This window comes from Calliopsis andreniformis, chromosome 8, assembly GCF_051401765.1.
Source record: "Calliopsis andreniformis isolate RMS-2024a chromosome 8, iyCalAndr_principal, whole genome shotgun sequence".
NCBI classification, from domain to species: domain Eukaryota; kingdom Metazoa; phylum Arthropoda; class Insecta; order Hymenoptera; family Andrenidae; genus Calliopsis; species Calliopsis andreniformis.
In genome coordinates, this window is record NC_135069.1 from 8,157,118 (window position 1) to 8,177,926 (window position 20,809).

The following is a 20,809-nucleotide window of genomic DNA, read 5'->3' on the forward strand; positions in this document are numbered from 1 at the left end:
CAATTACGCGGGGACAGGAAAAAGTTACACGCGAACGTCGTTATGCACCTTATCGCGCTTAATCGGAATTATTCGACGTTAATGATCTATGGATAATTCATTGCAGGTGGTACAGGAATTTATGGAGCAGTAGGTGTTAGATTTTTTCGAATTTTTTGTTTACGTGCTTTATATGTGGCACTGTAAACTGAAATGCAAAACAATGTAGAAGCGCATTTTTATTTTCGAGGAGTTATGCGTGAATCTCAATTTTATATTATAGGCTTGTGCTTTTATCGTGTTCTCGTTTTAATACGTTATATTATGTTATTATATTTACATGGGGCCATTTAGTGAATTTGAAAATAAAATAAGTGAGTCTGTGAAAAATTAATTTCACCATGATGGTTTATAAAATTGTATTGTACAGTTTGAATTTCATTTCGACCTTTTATTTTATTAGTAAAGGAACTTTGACATAGACAGCGAATAATTTATTCCAGAAACAGTAATTTAAGCATTCTTTCATACAGAGTTATTAAATTCAATGAAATTGGAGAAGAGATATATGTAGGCACTAAAAAGAAACGATATATCATAGTAATGTTTTACAAGTAACTAATGTCCCAAATACATATGAGCAAATCTAGAAGACACTACATGTCATGAAATATTAGAAACCAAATTTACGAACGACATTTATGACTTATAGGTATCATATAGCAAAATTAATATGAACGTTTCATATTAAAACTGCTTCAGTAGAAAATAATATTTCAGGGGTTCATCACATCCCTCTTTGGCGTCAAGTTAACGCAACTTAACATACTGTTAACGCATTTTTACACCACTTTGGATCGTTTCGCAGTTCCTCCTTATCGCGATGTACGTGCCAGATATCGCGGTCGGGTGTTATCACTATATTCCATCGTTTCAGGAGGAGTGTGCAAACACTTTACTCGCTCGCATGAGAGTGACAAATGCGCCCACGCCGTGGCATCGTCAGGTGGCTTTATTCGGGCGATTACAGTGCGATCGAGGTAACGCGCTTTATTATTATGTGCCGCGCACAGTTTGCGTGGAGGCTTAATGTCTGTAAAACACGTAGCCGCTATCACGAAAGAGCATCATTCGATATTTCAGCGGCCCGATGGGAATTTGGACTTTGTCTGACACGAAATTGCGCCTCGAATCTTTCGGTAATTATACCCCTTTGAAATTCCAAAGATTCCAACGCGAAGATCTTTGCCACGCTGCGCAAACGAGGATTGAATATTTTTCCTTGACTTTCGTTTTCTTTGCAACTTCCTTGCTGCAGAACTTCGCTGAAGTTTACACCATAAGTAGATGTTGCAACGTTTCGTAAATTTGAAAGTTTCTTGGCTTTGTTTCGCAAGAAGATTTTTTAAATAATTTTTAAACGAAGTTAATAACACGGTAACTTTGTTCTCCTCTGTGATGTTGTTGGCAATTTAGTTGCGAATTCAGTGGAAAGTTAGGGATGTAATATTGTTGGTTTTACTTTTATGAATTGCTTTTTAAAGTTGGGTGGCACAAAATCAAATTCTCGAATGAATCAAAAATAATGTGCAAATTAATATTAATTAATATCAATTTACTAATAATGGCAGTAGATAATATTCAATTTTATTTTCTTTCGCAAAGCTCACAATTACAATACGGTTAAATAGTTTCGTCAGGAAATTTGACACCATGTAACTTACTGTGTGCATCGACCTTCATTGAAATACAAAAAGAATATTTGACCTAGTTAAAATAATCATTTATTAAGAAATGAAGTAATCTATCAACAATTGACATGGATTCTTTTAATCCCTCCTCATTAAATTCAACATCTTAACAGTACCCATTGTAATATTCGAGTAGATTATTTAGAATAATAAGAATACATGGGTCATTTAGAATAATAGGAACACTTATTGAATTCTCAACAAACAAGAACTAATCGAACGATAATCATGTGCAACTAATTCTTCAAATTATTACCAAGTCTTTGCAAGCCAGCACGTTGGCCGTTATCATAGCGAAATTATACACTTATTACCCGGAACATTCTAATACACACCGCGAGGGATTTCCGTGTAACTTAAAGTAGGAGTTTCACGAGGCGTCAAATTGCAGGGATTGCGATCAATTTTGTGTCTCTCGCTGTGGAACCGGTTCCACAGGCCTCTAGAAGACATTAACATCGGTGACATGAGTGACTAAAAGGAACGAACCAAGAATCCTGATTATTCAATCGAGCCCCGTTTCGTTCTTGCCATTCAGCGCCAAACGATTCGAGAGATCGCGTGCTTACTACCAATAATCTTCGCCGACAAGGCGACCACTTGTCAGAAAAATTTACTTACACTACCAGAGATAGACCCTTGGAAAGTTCATACAGTTTTCTGGAACTGCTTTTTAGTCGCGAGAATATTTCACCTTAGAATTGTATAAATCATTATCAAAACATTTCTTAATTATTACGTTTATTAATTTGAAATAATTGCAATGAAATCTGAAGTATAGTAGATCCTATTTCGAATTAATAGGGAGACACAAATTTTAGGGTAGGTATGGGAATTTCGGGAAAGAAGAACAATTTACTTGTATCAAAGATCAGTTATTTATTGATGTAAAAACAAACGAGGTGGACAATTTTTGCAAAAGTTAGTGACGCTACAAGCTTTCTACACAAAAGCTGTGCAGGCCAAAATTAAATGTGTGGCCTAAAAAAGAATGTAAATGTTGTAATTCTAAAAGAAGGAATATAATCAGTCAAGAGGCAGAGATTACAAACTGTTGTGCAAAGAATGCCTTATTTAAATATTTTTTGTAGATAAATTAAATAGTAATTTATCACCAGAAATTAAATAATAGAAAATCTTTCTCTGTGAAGTCTAAATTTCCATATTTCAGAATAAAAATAATTAAATAGGCGTTTCAGAACACTGTGGTCTGCACGTAGCCATTTATTGCAGCCGATACTTGAATTTAACATTCAATTCACGATGCATTGATGAATAGTTATATGACATACGTACATGCGTTCTTGTTTTCAACTGACGGGGCTTCCCCTGGTATTTTACATTTTCCTTGACGCTGGCCGTGACATCAACCTTCTGTCACTGATCTCTCGGAATCAGTATAAAAGGCGGATCCTGTGCCGAGACCGAGTAGTTGCTAAATATTTTGCTCAAGATGCGAGCCTTGCTTGGATCGATAGTCCTTGCGATTCTGCTGGTTTCTTGCTTCGCTAGCTGTCGTCCAGGACTAAATGGACGACAGGACTGGTATCAGTGCGAGGGATTAAACGATCTGAATGTGAGTAGTTGAAATTGACAGTGAAAAACGATAGACACTCGTAAACTTTTTATTTAGTTCTTAGAAAATATATACCTCGGTAAATCGTGGAAATGTTAGTATATATTTTGCTCTTATTTGATTGAGAGATATATAATTTTCATATTGTATAGAAGCGATGATAAGTGTAAGTGCCAAGATCAATGAACTGCAAAGATTCACTGTATAATATTTAATAGAGTTTAGGAGCAAGTGAAGGTTCTCTTTCTTACATTTTCTGTTTTTTCTTTTTTACTCTATTCTTTAGAATAGGCTGAGAAACATGATACAAATTTTTGATATAGAGATGCTCAGTTACAATTAAAACTTGAAACAGTTAAAAATTAAAAATTTATATCCATTCCATGAAAATTGCATTTTTAATAGACATCATAAACTACTAAATACGAATCGTATCAAATATCAACTTTTGATACAAAAATCTCCTTTGTTGTGAATTAAAAATCTCATACTTACAAACTCAAACAAATAGTTACAGATACCAAACGGGGCAGTGGGAGTCAATATCATAAATTCAAATATCAGTAAAATAAAAGCGGACGCGTTCTACCAATTATCAAGTTCTCTAGTAGAGCTGAATGTAACCGGATGTGGTGTGGAAGAAATAGAACCAGATGCGTTCAGAGGTCTCGATAAATTACAAGTGCTCGGCTTGGTCAACAACAAGATCCAAACGATCGATGCTTCGTGGATCAGAGGATTATCGAATCTGAGGGCGTTAATCCTGTGGCGCAATCGCATCGTCAATATAGACCCCGCGATTTATGATCTTCTAACCGAGCTACAAGTTTTGGATATCGCTCATAATGAGCTGCACTCGTGCTTGTCGCCAGACCTGCTGAAGAAGCTGAAGAAGCTAAGGAAAATTTTGATCGCAGGGAATCCGTGGTCTTATCGGTGTCGTGCATCGATGACCTGGTATCTCGGCAGCAACCACATCCGTTTCATCAAGGATTGGAGCATCAGTGATCTATTGATCGAGGAGTGCTTGGCTCACGAGCCAGGGGCTGATAAGGATGACGTGGCCCTAAATAAATGCGTCGATCGTAAAGTGGGCTCTTCCGATACCTTGCCTTACGATGTAGCTGGCTTAAATGAACAGGTTCGCGAGCTGAGGATCAAGGTTTTCGAACTGGAAGCTCAGGTGGCTTTGTTGAAAAAATCGAAAATGTAAGACGCTGTGAGGTGCAATAAGAAATGAGACCAGTTTCAATATTCATAGAAGGATTGCTGAATTTTATTCTGTATTGTTGAGAGCACTTATATTTGAATCTGGCGAAAATTTTGATAAAAATTTGAAGGGGGTGATAATTGAGAATTAATAGTGAACTATGTCTGACTTGGGACTTATTCTACTGCTTGCGTGCTAGCCTGGCCAGACACAGAGGAGTCAGTAGAATAAGTCCTAAATCAGACACGTTTACAAGTAAAGAAAACTTAACAGATACAAAATTTATAACTTATCAAGTCCTTTCAGTATCTAAAAAATTGTCTCGATATAAATTAAAACATGAAACATAAAATTAAATTTTGATTCCTTCCTTCCACTCTAACCTAGACATCAGTAATCAGTACCACAACTTCGTCAGCAATCAAATCCTCTGCTCTTGACCACTGGTACCCTACCTCCACAAAATCGATATCCCAATTATCACCGAAATTTCCGCAAAACGACAGTCCTATGTCACCTTCTTGGCACCTGGAGCCAGCCTAGCGCTCGGTACACGAACGAAACAAACCTGCCTTCACAAATCCATCTCGCGTGTCAACTTGAACGCGCTGCCCATCCATTACGTCCGAGCCGAGGTAGAAGGAAACGCGGGAAATAACTTGGAAGGGTTAATAACGCGATCCCATCGGGCGGATTGAAGTGACAGGGCTGCTTGCGGTGCAGTCTTTCCTCCTGCATCAGCCGTTCCCGCGCAAAAATCTCCCAGCGAAAATAGCGGTTCTGGGGAGTCCTCGCCTGTATCGGGGCGACGGTGGCGGCGTGGCTCTGTTGATATCTAAGCACCTAAATCACAATGGCACGTCATACGTGCGAACCCCGTTAAATCACGATGCGTCTAGTAGCTCATCCGCGGATCTCGCCGATTCCGCTCATCCTCTTTCTCTCTCGAGCGTGCACGCGGGAGGGACGAGAACGCTCTGGCCGCGGGTTAGCCACCATTCATCACCGCGGAGCGGGGCCGCGGTTTAAAAAATGCGTATCGTACACGCGGACGGATCACGCTCGCGCACGCTCGTGAGATCTTTGACGCGGTTTCCGCGGTCATTAATAATGCTGCTCGAGGCGGCGGGGCGAGCAAGCGAAAAAATAGATGGAGCCTTTATGGGGGGGAGGGCGGGAGGGGGCGAGGGAGCGAGCAGAAAAGAGGATATATCGGGCCAGGAGCGAAACCAGGAGCAGACAGTTCCGACACGATGTGTGTGGAACTGTCCGTTGCACGGTGTTTAAACCGTTTACCCTGCACCGCCGACGTACGCCGATAAGTGCGTTCGTGGATCGGATTCGACTCGCTAACGAGAGGCCACGACGCGAATACTCGAATCTCGTGGGGAATCTCTCCTAAGGATTTCACTTTGCTTTCTTTCGAGGAGCTTTCTTAACCTCTTAAGGGAGTATTATGCTTGGGAGGGAGAGGCTAGTGCATCGCGGGATTTCGAAGAGTAATGACAGTAAACGTGGTACTTTGTAGGATTAATAGACTGTTAATTTGACGTTTCTGGAGTTACTTAGTTTTTTTAATCAAGCTTTTTCGATTCGGTGTTTTTTATGAACATATGCTGTGATATTTCTTGGACATCACAATATAGGTTTTTATGTGGAAAAATATTTGATAATTTTATTTTATATTGGTAGGGTTGACACTATTTTTGGAATATGTTGTTTAATGTATCAGAAGATACTGATGGTTACTGTCACCTGGAGTAAAAATAAAAATAAAATATTGCGAGATCTAGATTAGTTTATGACGTTATGCGTTTATGGCCTCGTTTTAAAGTTATAAATTGTTGAATACATGTCTGATTTAGGACTTATACTACTGATTTCGCTGTATTTGACATAAGACTTATTCTACTGACTCCCCTATGCTTGACTTAGAATTTATTCTACTGATTTTTCTGTGTCTAACTTAGGACTTATTCTACTGATCTATCTGTACCTGTTTTGGGACTTGTACTTTCAATTGTTCTGTGTCTGACTTAGCTATTGTAGACTGGCAATAGAATAAGTCTTAAGTCAATTCATAACTACGAAATGAAGCTTTAAATACAATTTTGTCTTTCCTTTTGTTTGATTAGATTAGAGTAAAATTTATATGACAAGTTTAAAGATTTGTGATAGGACATACCTTTACGCTTACGCGACAGGAAATTATCTTCTTCATTGATAAGGATGTGACTGAAAGCGTATAGTGGCAAAATTTTACTTTTTATAACATTTCATTACATAACTTGTCCTCCTTCTATTAATGACTCAGAATCAGCATCACTGTCTTACCGATTCACCACGTTCCTCTCCAGAAAATTAGACTTCACACGTGCAATAAATTCCACGGCAAGAAATCGTCCGTTTTTCCTTGTCCATGGGACATTGTACCTCTCCAGCAGCAAGGTTTCTGATATCTCGATAAGAAACGCGCAAGAACCGAAGATCCCCGCGCTTGTAACATTCCTGTCGCGATCGAGATCGGGCTGGGGTGCACAATCTACGATCGTCCGTTCTCTCTATTCGTATTTAATCAGAGTCCGCTGGCGAATCGCGGATCCTTTAGGACGCTATTGTAGTACAGGCACCGCGTGAATACGGTAGGCACACGGTAGGCGAAGACCTTAGGAAAGGATATTGTTCCACCTCCTGCACGCGGAGAGAAACTGCCTGCACCGTGATTTATAGAGAGGATCTCTCTCGACGGTGCCTCGTGCTGCACCGAGCACCGTCCAGATCCTCCTCTTCGTCGTTGTCTTCGTCGTCTTTAGGTGGAAGGCAGTCGTGGCGCAGCGAACCATTCTCCGTATGCAGAGTGTTCCAGTTCCCACGCAGCGGGGCTATGCACTCTCCTAAGCGTTCGCCAATGGGGAGTCATACGGCGCAGTCTGTCAATGCGCCCGCTTATGTGCAGCTTCTCTACGCACTCATCCCGCTGCGCTTGGTGCAGGCGTGCGGAAGGCAACCGTCGATGCATTAGCATCCTCGAATACCTTTAGCGGACCAGGAAGTAACGCGATAAGTCTCTGGACTGGCAAACGAGTCCTCTCTTTTCGTTCCTTCTTTATGGATAGAAACGAGATCGACCGCGAAGAGCGTTTTTCTTGGTGGATTCTTTCGCAGCTTTCAGTGTCTTCATCTTCTGCAGCGTTATCGTTATTTATTTTACATTGTGCCCACTTTGTGGTAAATCATGTTTAATAAGCCATAAGTTACGGGTTCGGCTAGCTTATATTTATGATACGGTGATCTTTATCTGAATGATGTACATTAACGATCGAACCGAGAAATCTGTGTACACGAGATCTCAGAGTCGGTATGTGTCTATGGGTACAGCGAGCAGTAGGCTAGTAATCGCTTATCCGACGGAAACATATCGAATGCTGCTATCTCGCGGTACTTCTTGATGCAACGAATTATCGGTTAGAAAATTGCTGCTTCCTTTTTCCGCGGAGATTAATTGTAATAAATATTCGAGATGTGTTAGAGTTGTGTGTATCTTCCATTATTCCATTAACGAAGATAAGTTCCGTATCTCTGCGTGGCCTTACTCTTAGAGCCTCAAATATTGCTTCGTTTTGTATTCCATGCAATATTGTTAGAGTTAGAAATAGGAAGGTTTCGATTTTCTTTGATATAATATCGCTAAATTCATTTTATTTACAATAAATAAGGAAGTATAAATGTTATTTTCACTACAGGCAGCAGAGTGCAGTATTCTGTGGGTAAAAAATGGGAAGAATGTTAACTTTATAGGAAGCACTTAGTTTGTAGAGAGTGGAGAGGAGATATCATATAATAACTACTAGTTTCAATTAGAGTGTAACAAATAAGATAAATTTTCTGAGCTCATTTTTACGTAATTTATTAACATACACGGTAATTAAATCAGTAAGGTAATTCCTGCACACTCAAATTTTAAAGAGCCTTATAATGAATTGCGTAGAGTATCTCAACTCGTAGAGCACCACAAGGTTTTAAAACAGTGTTCTGACTGCGAAAACCTGTATTTGATTTTAAAAGTGTATTCAGTATGTGGAGTGAGAACTAGGATTATTAAAGATTACGATTTTCTAAAATTATTTGTATATAAAAATTACATTATAAAATAGTTGCAAAAGATAACACAAAATCAATGACGCATAAAATCATGCAATGCTAGTATGCAATGCACAGCTACATTCAGAAGACCATCACAAATAAATAACATTAATCGAAGAACTTGGAGACTCAGAAACCTTCTCTCAGCTATTTCTAGAGGAACATGGTCCTAGAAAATTAAGAAGACATAGACCAATCGACCGAAAGTTAGTTTTCGAAGCCTCTCAGTGGAGAAAGCCTCGCTCCGCCATCTGAGGACCCTTAAAGAGTCTAAGACAGCAGATCAGCCATGAAATTTTGAATTCCCCTTGCTGTTTAATCAAATAAAAAGCACAGTAAGATTCAGGAACGTAGAAAAACACCCAATTAAGTACCATGAAGATAATAAAAATGATAAGTTTCTCCAAGTCAGACACCCATTATAAAACACTGGGACGTCCCCTCCTCGACCAGCTCTCGTTCTCTCATTTCCCAAACATGAAGGCTTTTCTCGTTGTCCACAATGCACAGCAAGAGGATGTCAGAATCCACGTGCGCGTTGTAAAAAATGTGAAAATCAAGGGAAGTCTGTACGTCATCGATACTCGGCTCACCTGGCTGCTGCCGGGGCGTAACGGTGTCCCTTTTGTTCGATGTATTAAAAAAAACTATGCCTAAGATGAAAAGTGAGCCTCGCGGCCGGCTGGAGGCTCGCCAAATAATATACTGGCACCCTGTCCACCCCCGCCATTTTGGCGTGCCCGTTCTTCTCTGACAAGGCAACGTTACTATCAGCTATCCCGAGCACCACCAGCCACCCCCGACGGGGTACTTTTATATTTATTACGAAGGCACGAGCGGAGATTACGGGCGAAAAAAAGAGGTAGGGGAAGGAGGTGTCTACCGCGAACATTCGGATGATCCAACCCATATTTCGCCTTTTGTCATCGTGTATAGGGACACGCTGTCGCTGCCTCCTCATATGCCTCGCGAGTCCCGGAAATAGTTGAGAGCTCCAGGCTCCGGGAGCCCCTGGATACATTCATCGGGACGTCTAGCGATTTTCTTTGTAACCTCTCCACCATTTGCTTCGATGACGCGCGGTTATTTTCACTGTGGAATGTTCGTTGGCTATTCTTTAACCCTACTACGATCTTTCGCTCTCTTAAGATCTTAGCGAATTCCTTTCAGGCTTAAAGTTTCTTGGTTGTAAGGGAAATGGATGAATATCTTCCTTATTTTGCATGAAAAACATGTCTGTTTTTAGTTAATTGTAAAATAGGGTGTTTGCCAACTGGTGTCAGAAATTTTAAGGGGTTATTCTACACGCTTAAATAAGAGGAAAATCAAGAATGATAAAATTGCGTTTATGGCCTCGTTTTAAAGTTATAAATTGTTGAATGAATGTCTGATTTAGGACTTATACTACTGATTTCGCTATGTTTGACATAAGACTTATTCTACTGACTCCCCTGTGCTTGACTTAGAATTTATTCTACTGCTTTTTCTGTGTCTGACTTAGGACTTATTCTACTGATTTATCTGTACCTGTCTTGGGACTTATTCTTTCAATTGTTCTGTGTCTGACTTAGCTATTGTAAGCTGGCAATAGAATAAGTCTTAAGTCAATTCATAACTACGAAATGAAGCTTTAAATGCAATTTTGTCTTTCCTTTTGTTTGTTTTATTTTGATATGTAGAATCACCCCTTAGAATTTCTAACACCTGTGGTCGAACACTCAGTATTATTCATTGTGTTGGCGTACTATATTCAGTAAATTTGGTGGGTCAGTTAACAAAAAACATTAACAATAGAGCTAACGAATCTTATTTTCTAAAAAAATACTACCTTGGATCATCTCTTTCTCAAGAATTCATCGCTTCGATCGCTCTTAGAACTAAATCTGACCTAATTGCTGGTGGTTTTACTACCTAAAAAGTTTCAATAATGTGCTACGAAGTTCTCTGAACCATTTGTTATTCCTTTGAACCAATATTTCCGCTCGAGTCAATATCGGAGCAGCCCTAACTCACGGAAATGATTTAAAGCGTAATTTAACTAAAAACCTTATTCTTTATCGATAGCACCTAAGAGGCGGTCGGTCTAAAAATGCGATGACTGCAAGCCTTGCATTTCGACGCGAGCCTCTTCCTTCATTCTTTTCGCGTCTGAGTCTTCCCTCACGTTCTCCCTCTTTCTCCTCCTTTGCCCCCTTCATTTTAACGTAACCGAGTGTAAAAAAGAAAGTAGATCGGACGGTGCACGAGCTGGCTCTTTTGCGTCTAGCCGAGTTGAACCGACGCGGTAGTGATTGATGATCTTTCGGCGTAACGATCGCCTCTATATCCGTGAACGTGGCGCTGAGTTAGGGCCTGAAAGCCGACAAAAGGAGAGAAAGAAAAGCGGGAAGGCGAGAAAGAGACAAGTGCCGACGTGGAAACCGACGAAGCTGCTCGTTATCCCTGATTTTACAGGAATTAAAGAGCTGATTAGGTGGCCATGGCACACCCACGATTAAAACTATGCTACCAGCTTCGTTTCAAATAAGATTTATTGTATCAGACGATGCTCTCTGATCACGGTTCAGAGTTAGTTTCAGCGCAGAGGGAATCTGAGGACTCGTTAAACACTCTGTATTACTTTGCACATTCAGAAGATGTAGTCACATTATGGAATAACTATAAATGCATTTGGGTACAGAGAATAAATAGTTTACTCAGAAGAAGCTTCACTCATAGACACTAATCCTTCAAATCAGATTTTGATATTTCATATAAAATTTCATTTTATATTTATTTCATCCAATAGTCTCCTCGTACCACATACGACATACGATATCTCGAAAGCTTCTTTCTCCAGTATCGTCTGTTCGAACATGAAATACACGTTAGAGAAATATCAAAAGCCCATAATGAAGCTCTAAAATCACAACGCGCGGCATGAACCACGTTGCCGAATGGGGTAGTAAATTTTCGGAGCATTTTCGCAAACTATTGAAACAGGCGATCACTGGTTCGCGCTATTAACCGTCTGGTGGTAATGAGAAACGTCTGGAGACAGTCTGGCAAGGTAAGAGAATGACGGCTTCAGAAGGACACGGGCAGGTCGGCAGTAACTAAAGCCATTAATCGCCCGCCATATTGCCTATCTCGTCTAGTCATCCCTTCCTGAGTCTTGCACCGACGGTCTCAACGCCTTACGTTCGTGCCCACCCTCACCTTTCCGCCCCCACCGCCGCCTTCTTTAACGTTCCTCTTTCCGCATCGAGTGGCACGAGCATGGGCCTCCAGCTCGTCAAGTCGCCAACTTGGAAATTGCTTTCCTCATTTATAACCGGGCCAGTGTCTGACCGTCGTTCGTGCACCCCGTTTTCTGCGATCTCACCCTCGCACTTATCCTCCCATTTCCTTCTCTTCGACTTCTTTCTCCAACTCCCCGGGCTTCGTGTCCTCTCGACGTGGCTCCTCGTCCTCACCAGACGGCTATCGACCCTGCTAATCTGGATAGGCTACCCTCCTGTACTCCTGATCGTGAGTTGGCCGATTTTTCGTGACGCATCTACCTTCGAGCCTCTGGCGAAAACGGAATTGGCAAACGGTGAAATATCACCGTCGCTCGTTGCGAAATTGGGCGCGGGTTAATGTGCTTCCTGAAATGGTAGTATGATAGTTCTGCCTGTTTTATGGTTTCTGTTTTTCGTTCTGATTGGATTTGTGTTCTGATTGTATTCTGAGGAGAATTTGTTAATAATTTAATAAGGATATTAAATAAGCAAATATTGTATAGTATACTTTTAAAATATCAATACATTTAGTGCATATTTTTAGGCAACCAGGAATTAATTTTCTAAAAATAACAAAGATTAGAATACAAAATGATTTCAATTAGCATTCTCAATTCTTCTTAGATATCAAAACTAGAAAATAAAATTATTTTAAGTACTATAATAGTATGATTGACATTTTATTTAAACATATAATGTTCTACAAGATATTTTATTTATAATTACAACATTTTGAGTTAGTTATTTGAAATACATGTCCCCTCTAACAGTGTAACTCCATCACGTTAAGTCTCTGCCTCTATAAATCGTGCTCGTTAGCGTGTGTCGATTTCTTTATCGTGTCTATGTTCACAATCATTAAATAATTTTGAAAAATAGCCAGTTGTTAAGAAAGAGTGATTTGCTTGGAACGTGTGCATCCATGATTATCTAAGGTCTCCCGTCTACTTAATGGACTTACATAGGTTACCTCGGTAAACAGGATTAAGATTTCAAGTGGCACGATATGATCTTTTCTTAAGAACTCAATTACTCCGACCTGTTCTTAAGGTCACATACAGATGAGTCAGAGCTCACATGAGACACGGGGATCCTAATTACGCGCGATACGGTATGAAAATCATGTAGATTGTACACGCGTGGCATAATTTATGAGTCAGGTGTAACGGAGAAGCTTTACTCCGAGTAATTTTGCTTGTTGTTTGGATTCTACGTGCTGTTTTGAATTGTAAATATTTGCAATGTTATTCTATACTAGAGTTATTCATATTTCTTTCTATGTCTTCTCTCATCTCATTCGTATCTATTAACTATTAGGAGTATGGACAAATATTTCGCAATTACACTGCTATCTGACGATAGGAAATCGCAAAAATATTTGCATTTCTAGACTTTTTTTGAGAATAAACGATATTTTGTTGAAGTATCGTTATTTCAAAAAATGATTTAAGGGAATATGTTGAAAAAAGGTCCACTAGAAGTGCGAAAATTTATACGCCATCCCAGTTGAAGAATGAGGGGGTGCTACCCCTTGGGGGTGATCCAGTAGCTACGCAGCATTCGTCACACAAATTTAAGTTTTAAAATACACAGTTCAAAGTTTCTTACTACTCTTAATATTTTCTGTAAAAAATTATGTAGGTATGACTTATTACGTAATTCCTTTCACTTCTGAAATTAGTTATCATAATAATTTTGACCCACTTTGAAAGCTCAGATATTATTCTTAAATTTTCGAAAATTGACATTTTAAAGAAATATTACTTTGTAAAATATTAGAACTGAAAGATTGGATTCTGGTTAAAAATTATTCCGTTTTCATCTTCTGACACTGTGCAGTCCCAAAAGACTGAATTGCTATTAATCATTTCATCGATAGATTACTTTTAATTATGAACTTTCACGAAACATTCACTTTGGTAGCTTAGGTATTACTCTTAGACTTTCGAGAGTCGACGTTTCGACGTTTCAAAGAAAATATCACTTTCTGAAAATGTTAGAATTGAAAGACTGGAGTCTAGTCAAAAGGAACTCTGTCTTAAATCTTTGACGTACAATCCCAGAAGACTGAATCATTCGACCATCTCATAGATCGATTGTATTTAATCGTCACGCATGAACATTCATAAACCATCGCCATCGCGTCATCGATACGTAAGTAGAAACAGGCCATAAAGCGAGCCACAGAGTGCAGCAGGCACGTGAACGTATAATGAAACGGAAAAGGCGGAACAACTTCGGCATGGTCAAATTCTGAGCCGTTTCTATGCGGATCGCGGCGCAGATTAGTTGGATTTGCAGAGAAGCTAATTATCCCGCCGGTGGTATACGAGCTCGCACTCGCGGGACTTAATTTAGATTTACATGGATTAACTTCCGACTTTTGACCCTCTCTCCTTCCCTCCCCTTGTCACCCACCCTCCCTGTTACCCGCCTCCTTCGCTGCCTTGCCCTAGCATGAATTCCTTTTGCAGAGCACGCGAACCCTCGCGCGTTATTCGCTTTTTCAAGAAGATGATAATTCCACGGCATTAATGCAGCGAGCAGCGTGCAGCGATATTAGCGCGACATGCATTTCGGAGATTTGCAGCGGGCCAGTCCCGTGCTGGCCGCGAGACATTAATCGCGGTGGCACGACTTCATTCAGAGCCGAACTGCGACTATCAAGAATCTGTCTGCGCGTGCTCGCTCAAAAGCGTCGGCACGAAGCATCAGCCGAATGCACGGGTATCAAAGCCGTTTTCGAAAGTGTCGGCCATGCGACGTCCCGCGCACTGTATCCGTTTATTACTTTCGCCCCGAGTCCAGTTCTCTATGGAAATGCTAATTACGTGGCTTTTATGAGGGTACAGGGTATTTCACGTATTTGGGATAGTTTGTGACGCGAAGATGACTGTGGGCAGCTTCAGCGAGAGTGGTGCAGCTAAATAGGGTGGTTTTTGAATGCGTGTTTGTTTATTGCTTTCTGTTGGAATCTATGCTATGGAAATGCTAATTCTGGAGCCTTTGTGGGCGAACAAGGCGTTCTACGCGGTTGGAACAATTTAGGATAACATTAGACTACTAGTTTTCCTATCTCCAGACTTTTTTCAGCAAATAAAGTATTTTATTTCTTGAATTTATGAAGGTTTCTATGAGAGTGTAATGATGATGTGAGAGTTCACAAGCTTTGGAGTATCTCAATTTTCGAATTTAAATGCGTTTTAATGAGCGCTTGTTATCTTACTACTCTTATCATACCAAGGTACAATCACGCAAACCTTAAATAAGAATTTACAAGGATCGGAAACTTCAATTAGTAACAAATATATGAAAACACTTTGGAGGTCTGAGAATTAAAAATTGGATGTTTGAAAATCTGAAGGTTTACAAATTTTCAATTGCTTCTGGAGAGAAAATACGATTATTATTAACCATTAATATTATTACCAATGAGGTTTACAGAGTGTACAATAACAGGTATCAGAGATATCTAAAGAAACTTCTACATGCAAAAATGATACAAAAATGAAGAATAATAAAATCGTATTTGAAATTTTAACTATGAAATCTATGCTTAAAATGTACGTGAAATATGTCTGCCTCAGGAATTTATTCTACTGCTGGTGTGCATCAGCCAGGGCAGACACGGCGACGTCAGTAGAATGAGTCCAGTCAGACACGTTTCGCGTATATTTTAAGCGTTCTTTATCGATTAATAACTGGGCAACGAAGCTTCTAATGCAATTTCGTTATTCTTGATTTTCGCCTTATTTTTGAATATACAATTTTTCTATCAAATTAAAGCTCTTTTTGAGGCAACTGTAACACTGAAAATACTTGAATTTAATAACTTTATACCTTCTAAAAGTAAATAACCCAACCCATCTCTCTGCAAGTACAGGAAATCAAAACTCAGGCACACAAAATCCCCATACAAAACCCTAAAAAATGATACCCTACAACCAAGTTAAATCTCTCTCAGTTTCAATTTACATTTCTCTCCATCGCCTAAAAATGTCATTCTTAATAAACATCATATGCCACTCATAGCCCCTCGTGACACAGCCCCCATTAATCATCCACGATTCTCATTTATACAACATAAAGATACCTTGAAATATCAAAGTGATTCACTTCTTGCCCCAGACAGAGCAAAAACCCCTCACGATATCCCTGCAGAACCGACTGCTGTCGATCTCGAACCGATCCATAAGAATCGCCAGCGATCTGAAACATCAGGACGGTACATGGAACGAGGTCGAAGCCGCGCGAGAGCAGATGGACCGATAAGCGCTGGCAAGAAAGGAAGCGTTGAAGTTATTCCGCGTGAATGCTGTGTTCCGTTGCGACACGCGTGTGCGCGCGAAAGACGATGGCTGTGAACGGTCGCGGGATAGCAGGGAACAGAAGTAGAAGAGGCGGAGGAAGATCGAGGAGAGCGGGCAATTATGCGCGCACCGAGTATTCGCAATTACGCGGATGTTGCACCGCGCAGAAATCGGTGATTTGAGCTTGCTCGCTCGATTAAGCGTACCCACGTGGGAGAAGGAGCGAGCGCGGAGGAGCGAGAAGATAGATAGGGAAAGCCTCGCTTTTAATTGCGGATTGAAGAGATTGAACCGAAAGAAGATACCGGAAGTGAGGGCATTAGTTGACTGCAGCGTAGACGCGTTCGTTTAGCAACGTGGGTCGGATTCTTTTCGAGGGCCTGACTAATGTTGGCTTCACATTTTTCTTGTCTCTCTTGTGATAAAGCGACGGTGAATTCTAGCGATCCATAGATTGATTAAACCGAACATAGGAGTAAAGACAGACTGTGATATTACTTTAGTACAGAGTTCCTGTGTTCGAGATGCTTTAGAGGTGCTTTTGTTCCTTTTATATTTCAGTAAATGTGTGGTTTCATTGTGACATCAGTGTACGATGGCCTGAAGAGGGATACATGTTAGGCAAAATTAATAGGCATTTTCAAGTCGATTATTTTAAAAACAAATTTATTTTCAGTGACACAATTCAACTACTTGGTAGCAGTTTATTAAGTTACTTAAAAAATACGAAAATAAAAAGACAAACCAATATGAAAAGTGTCATTGCTTTATATTCATTTTAGGTGTAGTAAAACCCACAATTGTTCTACTTCATCTAAATCTGATTTTGAATTGTCTAAATGATCCAGTATTGATAAAATCTCTTTTTCATGGTCTTCATTATCTTCGTGAAAGGTCTCTACACGGAAGAATAAACATCATAGAAGCGTGATTGCTTCAGTTTCTTTTAAAAGTTTTGGTTTCTTTATGAGTAGCACTTAAAAAAGAAGTATTTTCAATCCCCTATTATTAGGAGACGTTTATACAAATTATTTGAATATTTTTCATTATGCTTGATTAAATTTATCCTACAAAATGATACAAGTATCAAATAAACCTATAAAATCACAGAACATCACTAAATTTCAGAAATCCATGCACTAACAAGTCCAATGCCTTACTGAGCTACCATCAAATCTACCTACTCTTACAAGTAATTCTTCGAGTGACCTAAAAAACAATAACAATTCGAAGTGATCATTAAAAAATTAGATCCACGATAAGCAGCGTTCAAAGAAACTACCCCTATTATCTCCCTCATCGTTACCACATCAACCCCTTTACCCAGGGACTATTTCCCCGACTCTGCGTTCCTCGCAACAAATGATGGATGAAAAGGACGAAAAAAGGAGAAGAAGATAAATTAATAGAACGTCGTTTTAGAGGCGATTAAAGGGAATTGGCGCAGAAAAGCGAGAAAATCAAGAAGTTCGCTATTTAACCGCTTTCGAAATCGACGATTTTAAGCCCGACAGCCTGATTAAGCGCACCAGGAATGCGATGAAAGGGATGGATGGACCGGCGAAGAATGATGAATTTGCCCAGCTTATTAGTATAATTACGAGGAAACGGAGCAGCGAGCGGCAGAAAAAGAAGGCGAACGCATTCCGAAATCTGTTATCCTCGCTCCCCGATAATTGAAACGCCGATGCGGAGAACCGAGCAGAAATGAAAAAGGAAGAAAAACCGTAGAAGAAACACGACGATGAAGAAAGAGGTATTAAACTGCCTCCTCGATCGATCGGTCGGAACATATCGGAGCAGGAAGGTGGGGAAAAGAAACGAGATCAAGAATCCATTCGGCGTAAAACGGTTAAATTATTCTTCGCTGGAATGCGCGGAAGAAGCGGCGTCGAAAAGGACGGGGCGGGGGGGGGAAGGGGATCCGCGAGCCTCGTCCAGGAACGCAATATCTAACGGAGAAGAAAAACGAGCAGAGGGAGTACGAGCATTAGGAGAAGAAAGTGAAGAGGGATACGCACTCTCGCGAACGATCGACGATTCCAGATTCGATCGATTGACTCCGCCGCGGGGTCAGAGAAGGAGGCGCAGAGGAAGACGGGAGAGGAGGCAGGAGAAAAATCGGGACGCAACGAAAGCGGAAGATGGATCCCCGTGCGTGCAGGAGAGCAACGTCGCGGCACGGGACAGAAGTGGAAGCAGAAGAAGCGTAATCGCGGCGAAGGGGGGGGTGACGGCTGGGGGGGATGAAGGGCGCGAAGGGGGAGATTGTGTTACTCGCTATCCAGGAGAATACGTAGATATTGCGGCGGGCGCCTCGGAGGCATAGATTGCTGCTTACGGAGATCGAGGGAAAAAGGGCGAAGGGAGGGCACGGAAAGGAGAGCGATCGGAGGGAAAGAGGAAGGAGGAAGACAGAGATTCCGGCTCGATAGTACACGCCACGCCGTGGATCTCTTCTCCTCTGGTGTACGTTCCCCTGGAATGAACCAGATTATTGGCTGAACCCTGACCGTAGAATTACGTATTCGGTAAAAAATTCCCCTCCTGCTCGTGAGGAAGAGCCGAGGGCTTTTTTACCAACGATGCGTGCGGCGTGCACGCCGTCGCGATCCCCTTACCTCTGTATCCCCCCCCTGCCGCCCTACCCCTTTACTTCTCGGTTGTCAATGTATTCATACATAGGTGTGCTCCGTGAAGATCCTGGCGAGGATGTATGAGAACCGTCCGTACGCTCCCGGTTCAGCGTGGATGTGGGTGAGTGTCCTGAGTTAAGGTGAAACCCGTGGTCGGGGTTGGTGAGGTAGGGAGGATCCGGGTCACAGATCAGCGGTCCCGCGTGAGCCGAAGAACCCGCGGCGAGGAGGCCCTGGGTCCCATCGAGAGCGCGTATCGCGAGCAAAACGGGATACCTGCTCGCCTGCTTGTCTACTATCTTCCTCGCCACCGCTTGCCTCCGATTCGCTGTGTCTTCTTCCACTTTTTCCTTCGTTCGTTGCTTCTTCTTCGTCACGCCGATTCTCTTGCTCCTCGGCTCTCTGTTCCTTGCTCCGTGATATCTTATCCCGATTTTCCTGTTTCGCTGGTACCTGCTTTGATTCGACCTTCCTGGTGGATTCTCGATTCTGAGTTTTCTTTCGTGGTAAGGCTTCTCTCGGCTGAGATATCGCGAGGAAGTTTGGAATATTGAGATTCTGAGGTCTCGAGGTTTATGTATTAGCTTTAATTAGAAGTGTATGAGGTGTGGGAAAAAGGTTTTGAAAAGAATTAATTTGAGAGTTTTAGGATGAGAGTTAAGTAGATGTGACGTTTCTGTCTTTGAAGCAGACTCTTTGAAACTGGGTATAAGGTAAATGTTACAGTATCAGGATGTTCAAGATGTCAAATGTTCCAGCAAGTGAACAATCGCATCCTAGTAGCTAAATATACTACTTTATGATACTATTCTTTTGTTTTTTATTTGGCAGTCCTCCAGTTATAAACTTTTGACCCATACTAGAATTTCCAGAAAAAGAAGAATATACTCAGGGTATGCAAAACAATACAAAACGTGCCAAGAAGCCATTCAAATATTTAGAAAGTAAAATCTCTGTTTAGATTTCACTTCTTTAATTGCATTTACATAAATGTAAATTCACACGAACATTCACGGTGTGATAAAATTAAAAATCAATAACTCCATTATTAAATGGAATCTTCTTTATCGCTGTGTCTTGCATTAACATAAACGAGAAGATGTGTAGAATATAGAAAAATAGCTCTGTGAAATCGCCATCTTCCCAGATCGTACTCATTTTTCAGATTCTTAGCCTGTGCTTTGCACTTAATACTCGGTACTCGATACCGGATATACGATACACGCTTCATCATCGCTAACGCACTGACGCCACCCCGAGGCCACCGCGTTAGTTCCCCTTCGTTCACGTCCGTCGGTCCCTTCTTCTCCATCACCTATTCTCTTCCTCTCATCCTCGACTGTTAGAAAGACGCACTGGACCGAGACGCGTCGTGAACTCGCACACTCTGATTCCTCGAGCCCCCTTCTTCGTCTTCTTCATCGTGCAGCCGCTGTCGTAGCCTCGTTACGCGAATCCTCCCCTTCGAACCCTCGTGCCCGCGGCCTGTTCTTTCGGCTCGGCCCCACGAACGAACACGGTGCTTTGTTCGGGTGACGTGTAATCCTGATCCTTCAATTTCTTCGAGATAATATCGACCCTTCGGCTCGCACGGCAACTTGATGGCGCTAATTTTGCCCGTCGATAAATCGGTTGCGAATACGTTCCACAATGATGTGTGAAAGTTTCTGAACGGTTCGAAGCTTTTTTGCTCCGCTTTTGGAGGGTCCAGGTGAGCGTTGAGTGGTGTGGGATTGAAGGGAGAATGAGGAAAAGAATCGAGAAGCGTATTAATTATTTTTAGGGACTTCTGTGAGCTTGACGTTTGGAGATTTCGTTTTGAGTTGTAAGTCTGTCATTTTTTCTGGTATTTTTTGAACGTAGGAATTTTACTATTCATGAAAGTGTATCTATAAACGGGATAGGAATGAAATTTAATCTTGTGGAGTCGCATTTGATGTA

At 41.1% G+C, this 20,809-nt stretch overlaps 1 protein-coding gene across 2 annotated transcripts; it reads left to right on the top strand.

The window, feature by feature from the left end:
* The first annotated feature begins 3,178 nt into the window (after window positions 1-3,178).
* LOC143182220 (uncharacterized) lies at window positions 3,179-4,873 on the top strand. 2 transcript variants are annotated; one of them, XM_076383098.1, is made up of 2 exons: window positions 3,179-3,306; window positions 3,818-4,873. In XM_076383098.1, exons 1-2 carry the CDS (start codon window positions 3,184-3,186, stop codon window positions 4,517-4,519), a joined length of 825 nt encoding a protein of 274 aa, XP_076239213.1. In that variant the 5' UTR covers window positions 3,179-3,183; the 3' UTR covers window positions 4,520-4,873. The 2 variants fall into 2 exon arrangements, with proteins under 2 accessions (XP_076239213.1, XP_076239214.1); XM_076383099.1 differs by having other exon boundaries at window positions 3,824-4,873.
* The last annotated feature ends 15,936 nt before the right edge of the window (window positions 4,874-20,809 follow it).